The sequence below is a fragment of the Nicotiana tomentosiformis genome, chromosome 9 (assembly GCF_000390325.3).
Source record: "Nicotiana tomentosiformis chromosome 9, ASM39032v3, whole genome shotgun sequence".
In the NCBI taxonomy this organism is placed as follows: Eukaryota; Viridiplantae; Streptophyta; class Magnoliopsida; order Solanales; family Solanaceae; genus Nicotiana; species Nicotiana tomentosiformis.
Genome location: NC_090820.1, coordinates 103,707,776 through 103,718,070, shown reverse-complemented (window position 1 = coordinate 103,718,070; position 10,295 = coordinate 103,707,776). Strand labels below are relative to the sequence as shown.

General features: G+C 39.1%; 1 protein-coding gene across 5 annotated transcripts; it reads right to left on the bottom strand.

Annotated features, from left to right (window-relative positions):
• Nucleotides 1-1,566: 1,566 nt before the first annotated feature.
• LOC104098897 (uncharacterized) lies at nucleotides 1,567-10,076 on the bottom strand. Of its 5 annotated transcripts, XR_686857.3 has the most exons (9): nucleotides 9,547-10,075; nucleotides 7,767-7,970; nucleotides 7,093-7,587; nucleotides 5,957-6,067; nucleotides 5,360-5,548; nucleotides 3,451-3,675; nucleotides 2,565-2,685; nucleotides 2,273-2,473; nucleotides 1,567-2,189 (listed from the first exon to the last, which is right to left on the bottom strand). XR_686857.3 is itself a non-coding variant. In XM_009605742.3 (8 exons), the coding sequence occupies exons 1-8, from the start codon at nucleotides 9,967-9,969 to the stop codon at nucleotides 2,343-2,345; spliced, it is 1,899 nt and encodes a 632-aa protein (XP_009604037.1). In that variant the 5' UTR covers nucleotides 9,970-10,075; the 3' UTR covers nucleotides 1,567-2,342. The 5 variants fall into 5 exon arrangements, 4 of the variants coding, with proteins under 4 accessions (XP_009604037.1, XP_009604038.1, XP_009604039.1 ...); XM_009605742.3 differs by having other exon boundaries at nucleotides 1,567-2,473; XM_009605743.3 differs by having other exon boundaries at nucleotides 1,567-2,473; nucleotides 7,093-7,584.
• Between the last annotated feature and the right edge of the window lie 219 nt (nucleotides 10,077-10,295).

Here is a 10,295-nt window from a genome sequence, read left to right as displayed (position 1 = left end):
TTCGCAAACCTTGTCTTTCTTTCCCTACCTCTTCATTTACCGTATTTTGGTCTTAGACTATTATAGACCGTATTTTTCCAGACTTGTATTCATATTAGATGCTCATGTACTTAGTGACACCAGGTTTTGGGAAGTGTTCGTGTCAGTATTTGTGAAATTTTGTATTGTATTAAATTATTGTATTTTCAAACTTAAGAGATTTGTGGTTTATCGAGATTTTCGGCTTGCCTAGTATCGAGATAGGCGCCATCACGACAGGTTGGGATTTTGGGTCGTGACATTTAGATATTCACCAATAAGTGCTAAGTACTTAATAGAATGAACTATAATTATCGTTTAAATTGATTAGAAGGAGTAAATATTTTTTATACCGTCAATGCTCAAAACTGAAGCTATTACGTTATGTACGTTTATTTCTTTTTCTTGTTTGTGATGATAGCTAAATCAAAATTTTCACTTTGAGTTATGGACCTCAACATCTGATAGTCCACCACTTTATTTTTTGTGCTCTTCCTATTTTTTTTTCGAAATTCGCTTTTTTTTTTTGTCTTAAATAATTAATTTGTTATTTAAAAAGCAAATTTTGTTGTTAGTGTAAATATTTTATAAAATAAATTTAAGGGCCTCTCTATATGGTTTCGCCTTATGCCACGAGATCCGTTGAACCGCCCCTGATTGTTCGATGGTGGCCAGTGGTGACATACGTGCTGAAACGATGAATGATAGCCGCTAGTGATGGAGGTGGTTAGTGGTGGTGGTTGTGCATTTAAGTTGGCGGAGAAATGGCTCATGGGGGTGACTAGTAGCAATGGTGAGTAGTGCTGGGAATTAGCAGGAGTGATTGTGTGGAGGCTGGCGGTGGAAGTAGAGATGATTGATGGCAAGTGACTAATAATGGCTAGTGAAGGTGGTTGATGGTGGTGGTTCGTTGTTTTGTGTAAACGGTTGACAATAGATGTCGTGCAGCGAAGGGTAGTCACAAAGGTGGTTAGTGGTGGTAGTTTGTGGATTGATTGGTGGCAGTGGTGGCTGATGATGGTGGTTGGCAAATGATGTGAAGCCATGAAGTTAAAATTGGTAGTCTTTAGCCAAGATTGATAACATTAAGTTGACTCAAAAAGTGCTCGATAAAAATCATTCTTTTCCATAAAGCCACATTATTAATCTATATCCTCGTCGAATTATGTATACCTCCATATTAGGTAAATTACACAACAAAATAGCGGTCAAACTCCTGATATGCACGAGCCGCTGAAGATGCGGTACGCGTCCTCGCCATCCACGAGAGAACAGAATAAAAGGGTCTAATCAACAATGATAGAATAAAATCGTACGACAAAGAAGAATAGAAATGAAACTATTCCTAACTCCATAGTCTCCGGAAGATAAGTACAGAGGTCACTCTTATAAAAAGGGTTACATATCCCCTTAAAAGAGATCTCAAAATATGAGATCATCTCTTTAATCCCATAAACTTATGGGATATTCACAAAGAGATCAAGATGCGGCTGGATAGACATAATTTCTATATGGAATTTGTGGTATTTGTACTAGCCAAGCAGTCAATTGCACGGTCATTGAACTGATTGGTAATGGTAATTAATGGACTATAAAATTCTGAACTACACATTGGTGGAAATCAATGTACTAGAATTACTTTCAAAAAGCTCTCAATTTTACGAAATTCTTTGTTCTTCCACTTTATGTTCTTCCGCTAATGGTAACATCAATAGTCAGCATGACATGTTCAGAAGTTAAGGAATGCAGCAAAAGAGGAACTGAAAGTCAGGAACTGAATTAATTCACTTGCATCTTTTTTCTTTTTCAAATCATAGGTCTGGTGACTTCACAGTAAACTTTTTCTGTAACATCTTACTGCAGTACTGAGCAAAGATGACCGGACAAAGCTTCTCAGTTTAGTCAAAACCATTTTAGAGGAAGCACTTCTTGTATGGAACAAAAGTTATGATATCTTGGCCTTCCGTTGGTGCTTACAACTTGCCCCGGGGAAGGGGAGGAGGGCCTTCGAATTTACATGGTTAGTGATGGACTAGGTGTTTTACTACCTTCCACCAAATGGTCTTTCAATGCATTGTGAGTCGGCCACAGTTACTACAGACAGACTGAGGAAGTTCGGGTTGTGTACAAAAGTTGTCAACACATTGGGTCATTTCATCAACCGCACTACTCTGCAGCGATGCCAAGAAAACTCACATGACAGTTAAGTAAAGAGGGAACCCAAAGTATTGTAAATTCCTCTAATCCTTTATACCTGGAACAAGGCTTGCCCATCTCTGTAACTAGTTGTACAAGTATTGAATGTGAAGGTGCAAACATGTTCATCAACAGTTTTCAGCAATCGCATTAACTGGTCTTACCAAAGCAAAAGAACTTTGAGGATTTACTGACATCAATAGTTCCAGTACAATAACATCGCCTGGATGGCTTATCTTGAGACCTCGTTCTATCAAGCCTGCATCCAACAATCATCCTAGCTAAGTAACTGATATTTTCATAGATTAGACCATCAATTAATGAAACAGCTAGTATGAATGTTTGTATACCAGGAGAAAGTTTTGTCCCTCCATAGAGCTCTTTCACCAAAGGGTTTGCTGCCCATTGATTAACAGCAACACGACTGGTCGGCTGGAAGCCAACAATTTTACCATCCTCAGATAAAACAACCTGATTGGCACACGTATATAACCACATCAACTATGATAAGCACATCCAAACCAACAACTTCCAGGAACATATGAAAAAGTCAATTGAAAATGTTCATGACAAATCTATAGCCATACTTTTAACTGGCAACTATAGACTTGGAACACCCAACCATAGGAATTAAGCATGAAAAATTAGAATTGACATCAAGGAATATTTTAGAAGTGGCAGGAAAAGCCATACGCATGATCTAGAAGTAGTATGAAGTAACCTAAACACATTTACAGCAAGAGTTGAAATCCAGATGAGGATAATTAGTTTAAAAAGCACAAAAAGGCCTTGACAAGAAAAAAGAAAAACTAAAATCAAAAGCGTTACGAGCAGAGAAAAAACAATGTAGCAATGACAATAGGATCTTCAGTGCTTAATTTTTGTAATTCGGAAATCCTATTAACTCAAAATGCAAATCTAACTCAAAGGGGGTCCTACATTTGTGAACAGGATTATGGCAAGACCTACGCTAGAGCAAGTTTCAAGATTGACAGCTAGCTTGTTTAATTGTGCATGTCCATAACATGCAGTTGTTAGCTCTTATATTCCTCACTTGTTCCCAATTGAATATACATGGTTCAATGTTCATACGACCAAAGCCTTCCCTTGTCCTTGATTCTGACCATGACTAGCATGCAACCATGCTAATGCTCATTATAATTATTGTAGTAGTTCTAAGTTCACAACAGAAATAACGAGGCAATAAACCCAGAAAGTGCATCCAAAAAAAGAGACCTGATAACTGGCAATATCTTGTGCAGCTGCCTTCATGTCATCTTCAATTCCTTCTGATGGCGTGGAGCTGGAATTAAGATCTAAATCTTTGGAGTCCATCTCATACCTCAGGTATATGGGAAGCTCCCCAACCGATGCAGAGCTTCCAGAACCCATCACTATGTCTCCGGGCCAACAGTAAAATTCTTTGATTCTCCTAATGATCGAGATGCAATATTCTTCCAACTACAGAAAGAAAGAGCACTTGGCACTGTGATGATTTGAACAATATTACCTACCGATTAAAAGAGAAAGAATGGCTAGTGGAAAAACAGATAAATGTGGCGAATAATGCAAAGTGTGTGTCATCTATTAGATGGTCAGAATAATTACGAAACACAAACAAGCATGGAAGTAGAAACTTCTTATTTTGGACAAGTAAAAGAACTGAGCAGTATTAGTTCAGCGGTGTTACCCAAAAGGCGGACGGGGATGTGAGGCTTGATACGCAAGTCATTCCAAGGAGAGAGAGTTTCAAGTATCTGGGATCTATAATTCAAAAGGATGGGGAAATAGATGAGGATGTCACACACCGTACCGGAACAGGGTGGATGAAGTGGAGGCTCGCTTCCGGTGTCTTGTGTGATAAGAATGTGCCGTTGAGACTTAAGGGTAAGTTCTACAAGGTAGTGGTTAGACCGACTATGTTGTATGGGGCAGAGTGTTGGCCAGTCAAAAACTTCTATGTCCGGTAGATGAAAGTAGCTGAAATGAGATGTTGAGATGGATGTGTGGGCATACTAGGTTGGATAGAATTAGGAATGAAGTTATTCGGGACAAGGTAGGAGTGGCCCCTATGGAGGCAAAGATGCATGAGGCGAGGTTGAGATGGTTCGGGCATATTAAGAGGAGAAGCACAGATGCCCCAGTCAGGAGATGTGAGAGGTTGGCATTGGGAGGTGAGAGGAGGGGTAGAGGTAGGCCAAAAAAGTCTTGGGGAGAGGTGATCAGGCGGGATATGGCGCAGCTTGAGCTAAACCGAGGACATGACCCTGGATAGAAGGGGTGGAGGTTGAAGATTAGGGTACAAGGTTAGTAGGTAGTCGTGCGTTTCCCTTTGTCTTCTATAGTTCGATAGTATTAGTGCTAGTACGGTACCCTTTTTTCCTTAGTTTGCTATATTCGCATGTCTTGTTCTGTTATTACTTGCCATCGCTAATTCCATAGTTTGCTGGCAGTACTTCGTTCATATTCTCGTTTGTTGCCTTGGATTTAGTTTTCTAAATATATTGTCTTGCTATTACTTGTTATCGGTACCTCTTTCATATTCTCTGTTGCTATCTTCGATTTAGTTTTCTAATTATTTGTCTTGCTATTGCTTGCTATCAAGGCTTCTTTCACCTTTTTTTTTTTGATAACCGTGGTGTCCGGGCCAGCTTGCGCGCACCTCGACTAATTCCACGGGATAACTGCCACCTCCCACCAGCAACAAGTGCCAGGTAACTCTATTCACCAAGGCTTGGATAGATGGGAAGAAATCACCTAATATTTGCCTCCGCTGGGATTTAAACCTGAGACCTCATGGTTCTCACCCACTTCATTGACCACTAGGCCACACCCTTGGGTGCTCTTCTTTCACCTTCTTTAGTCGAGGGTCTATCAGAAACAGTCTCTCTGCCCTGCCAGGGTAGGGGTAAGGCTGCGTACATTCTACCCTCCCCATACCCCACTTGTGGGATTATACTGGGTTGTTGTTGTTGTTGTTGCTTAGGAAACACTAATTAATTCTTGAATGACACAATAAATAATCAAAGATTTTAAACACAGATGAGGTGAACTACTTTAAAGAAGTAATTGTTCAAAGCAGAACAGTCAGACAACAAATGAACTCGGAAGAGACAAGACCAGATTTAACTAATAACATCCATACCTTGCTAGATTCCATAGACTGATGCTGAATAGAGATCATGTCACATGAGTTGACTGGATAAATTTCCTGCTGATAGTTCTTTCTACTGGGGAGATGAGGAAGATGACATTGACTAAGAACTCTTATAGCAACAAGAAAAATTCCACTTACAAGGACCATGGAGATTGCCTTTGACATAGAAATGCTTATCTATAACCCATAAAGAGAGAATATTATAGTCCATTTGATTCAACAAGACATCTTTTGTACTTAAAGTAGTCATTTAGATAAAAGAAAACTTAAATTCATATCTCATGCTCCCAACAGATAGAGAATGCATGAATGTGAAGGAAAGCAAGATAAAAAAGAAGACAGCAACTAGCCATTTAAGGCCTCATGTGTGAACACACACACACAACAATTTGGAACCCCCCCCCCCCCCCCAAAAGGTAGTTCAAATAATTGAAGTAGCTAACTTTATAAGGATGCTTCATTAAATCTGTGTTCTTTTACAAAATTTAAATTCTTTTTTTAAAAAAAGGGATTGTTTACAGAAGAAAATCACTTCATGACAAAACCAAATAAAGCAGACATATAAAGACCTTGTACATGCCAAACCTTGTTATCGGGCGAATTGAAAGATTTTGCAACAACACCGGATGACAACTGCTTGTTGGGAAGTGTATAGACATCTTCATAATATATATCTAGAATGTCACTTAGACCAACCTGAAAAAATAAAAAAGATCAATTAACTGTTAGAAATAATCACATGCCCATCAAGTGTGGAGTTTGCATGAAAATTGTTCAACTAGATGACAACAAAACTTAATCTGAAACTTATAAACAGACCAAAAGGCATTGCATTTGGGGAACATCTAGGTAGATCGAAGCACTTGATGCATTTGGAGAAAGTCTAGGCTTCATGGACTCCAGTTCCTTGCACTATTAATACACACATGACACACCTAGTAGGAGGGCTTAAAAGGGCAGCCGGGTGCACTAAGCTCCCGCTATGCGCGGGGTCCGGGGAAGGGTCGGACCACAAGGGTCTATTGTACGCAAACTTACCCTGCATTTCTGCAAGAGGTTGTTTCCACGGCTTGAATCCATGACCTCTAAACTAAAATAACATGGATGACCTAATACACGTATCACCGAGAAGTCAAGGTTGCAAATTTTAGATCCTTATGCTATGGGGATAAAGCCTTTAGGAAAGACCAAAACAAGGTGCAAGTGGTAATATCTTCAGCACCTACAACTTTGTCTAAATAATCTTGACATGAAAAAATGTAACTATATGTATGGAATCAGAGAGCTATTAAGAAAAGTATCTTGAGTGGAACTTACTGGAGTTTTCAATGGAAGCGAAAATGAAATGAAACTGAAGAAGTGAAATGTGCAGAAGGTAATCCACTTGCAAATTTATTACAAATGCATTAGCTTACAAAATCCCCATTGGGTGACTGGTTATTTTTCCTTTGATGCTAGGGAAGCCACATATAAATATTGGAAAAATTTAATGGCTGTGGATTAATTAATCAACAGAGCAAAGCACAAGACAGTGAAACAAATACTCATCAAATGCATGGAACTCTGGATAATCGTCCACAAACACGAAAACAACATGAAACACCAACGGTAAGTAATTATCTTTGTATGGTATTTTTTGATGAAGTAGCTGTTGTCTAATATACATCCCATTAACCCTCAATGAGGTGTAAGAGACAAAGATGCAGAGAAAATGGAGTTACCATTTGGGAGTGAGTCAGGAAAACCTCCCATGTGTTTATTGCTGATTCCTTCCACCCTTCAAATTTCACATTGCCAAGCTTCTCAGCATCAATTTGCAATTTGTAAGCGGGTACATACTCGCTCAGCCAAGAAATAAATTCAGGGCCTCCAATTTGTTCCAATTTGGAGTATGCACTTGAAGTTAACCAGTTGCTCGTCCATCTTCCCTCCCTTGGTCTGTAATTTGCCCTTTCTGAAGAAAATTTCTGGAGCAAAATATTGGCATTTGCAACTATCTGAGATTCCAGTAAGTTGTATAGAGTAACGGAGGAATCTTTTGAGACAATACATTTATGATTGTGAAACCAAGGGAAAAACTTCTGCACTGCCCCTCCAGGAGTTTCGTTAAGCAAATGTCTTCTAGTGCTTTCGAGAGAAGAAATACAAATAACCTCTGAAATAACAGAAATGACTCGTTCATCTGATGAGGTGATGGCAAAAGATGGAGGTACCTGCTGATAGGAAAGGAATAACAGAACTGAACCTATCAGTATCATGTAGCACCTGCAAGGCAGACATTATAAATCTGATATTACAAAAGAGCATAATGAATGGAAAGACAGTTTAAAAAGATAGAAACACAGACAGGGAGGGAGTAGGCATAGGTAACATCCAAAAATAAAAAGTTCCCCACCTCTCTCGGTGTTTCAAGATCATCCATATTTCTTTCTGCCCCTGGTATAAAAAGTACCAGTTCAAAGTTCCAAAGATTCTGCAGAAGCACTTGTCTAAATGTCATGGCAAGTATATTTGTAGATGTCGTGCCGGACAGAATCTCTTTAGTTAGGGCACTTTTAAGCTTTTGGGCTTTCTCCATAACTTTTCTTGCAGGTAAGAACTGTCAGAATGTCAAGCTTTAGACACACTATAATAATATTTTGTAATACATTATTCATATCAGCAATAAACAGAACACGTAACCAAATCAAAAACAAGGGCAAATGTCTACCAATATCTGGGAAGATAGGCATTAAACTTCGGCAAAGAAAGTGAAGACCACCCGCGTCATTATTAACTTCAACAACAAGGCTTCAAGCTATAAGCCATATATATATATATATATATATATAAAGGGCAGCCCGGTGCACTAAGCTCTCGCTATGCGCGGGGTCTGGGGAAGAGCCGGACCACAAGGGTCTATCGTACGCAGCCTTACCCTATATTTTTGCAAGAGGCTGTTTCCACGGCTCGAACCCGTGACCTCCTGGTCACATGGCAGCAACTTTACCAGTTACGCCAAGGCTCCCCTAAACAATAAAGAAGAATTAACCTAAATAATCATTCATTCGCTCGATATATATGTGAAACAACCTAAAAGAAAGTTGTCAATCAACTGCTCTAGTAAAAATACAAATAGTTTAAAAAACAGAGAAAAAAGGCCCCGTTCAAATGGAAGATTGAATAATTACAACCCATCCAAAGACCACAACTATATATGTAATCCTATTATTCTTTTTCTATTTTTTCTTTCATAGGATATGATCTACTACTCTTGTTTGTTACTCCATTAGTTTCTTTAAAAGAAAGGCTTCGAATAATGAAACTACTTCCACAAATATGAAAAGAAAAATTCCTGCAAATTGAAGGAAAAGGAACATTGGTTGTGCTGGACATATTTCAGCTTGAATAACAGCTTAATTATTCTATGAGCTATGTAAGCGGCATACAAATACAGACCCCCGGCCTTTAGTTTAGTGGTAAGAGTGCATGGTAAGAGTTCAGTATATGATGTGTGGGTAATGCGCACGTCACGAGTTTGAACCATTGACTTATTATCCACACTTAGCTCACACCAAAAAGATAATTTGATGTTGCATAAAAGAAGCAAAGATACATACTTGGCTCATACCAAAAGAAAACTTGGCAAGCACAAAGGTGGCATTTTGGAGACAAATTAATTTACTTGGATCGTTCTAAAAAGATCTCAACACATTTCACGCCCTCATGAACTATAAGCAGCATGTATTGCATTTACATTAAAATGATTTGTGACAACTAATTACCATGTCAAGTATGAAGATTAATGAATATCAGGTCCAAAAAGCCGCTACTTCCTTGTTATTATAAACAGATGCTTATTGTCGGGGAGCTTAAAGATGTAGGATACAGGGCCTAACCCATGCACAAAGTGCTCCCCTACTACCACAGGGACAGGTGAAGAATGGGCATGTATTGTATGCACCTTCCCTACATTTCTACAAAGAGGCTGCTTTCACGCCTCAAACTTATGACCATAGGCCACCAAAGGAGAAACTTTATTGTTGCAACAAGGCTCGCCCTCGCTTAACCATGCCGGATATACAGAATTAAACTAAATATTCAGATAGACTAAACATTAAATTAACATATGCATAAAAGAAATCTAATTATTCAAATATAAGCACCACTACAATAGTGCCTCTAAATCAACTCACCAGTCTAGTAGAAACAGTACTATGCTCATCATAAGGCCCCGGAAACAACGTTTCAACAACCATAGCTGGCACACCGGCGGCAATATGTTCATTAGCAGCTTCACCGCCGTCCGCTGCCGCAGCAGTGAGAGCCTGCTGGAAGTCAACAGCTCCAACTAAGCTGAGTCGAGCTAAGTCGTTCTCGTAAGTTCTCACACAAGGTGGAAGCGATTTCTCTGCTCCGTTAAAATCAGCTACAGCTTCTAGAATGTTCTCTTCTGTCATAAATGGCTTCTGCGCCGAGCAGGAAATGGCAGTGTGGGAGTTTTTGGGAAATCGGAAGGGTAATTTGGGGAAGTGAAGTGGCCATTTTTTTATTAGGGACTTGGTTTTGGGTGAGAGAGAAGTTGAGGGAGACAAGGAAAGAGTGAGAGTGAAAGCCATTGTAGAAGCGGTTACAGAGGGGCTAGGGTTTATTTCAAAATTCGGCGCTTTCTGGCGGGGTCCTCCATAGTTGGGGCTTAGCTGGGTTCGGAGGTGTTTGCTTTAGAAACAAGTTATCCCATTAGTTATTTCACTCTATAAAAAATATTATAATTTCAGAATAATTAATAACAAAATTAGTTGTACCACAGTTTTATTTTAACCAAACGTAGGATAAACTTATCTCAAATTTAATCTCGTAATTCATTATTCATTATCCCTCGTATCAAACGACTAAGGTGTTTAAATGGAAATGCTAAAAGAATAAAAATCGGGTGCAAATTTAA

Bases quoted from the DNA above. Each gene is read 5' to 3' on its own strand.
- LOC104098897 (XM_009605742.3), bottom strand. From the start codon at position 9,969: ATGGCTTTCACTCTCACTCTTTCCTTGTCTCCCTCAACTTCTCTCTCA. The intron at 7,971-9,546 runs GTGAGTTGATTT...ACATTCTGACAG, and splicing joins GTACTGTTTCTACTAGACTG to TTCTTACCTGCAAGAAAAGT. The intron at 7,588-7,766 runs GTGGGGAACTTT...CTTTCCTATCAG, and splicing joins ATCTTGAAACACCGAGAGAG to CAGGTACCTCCATCTTTTGC.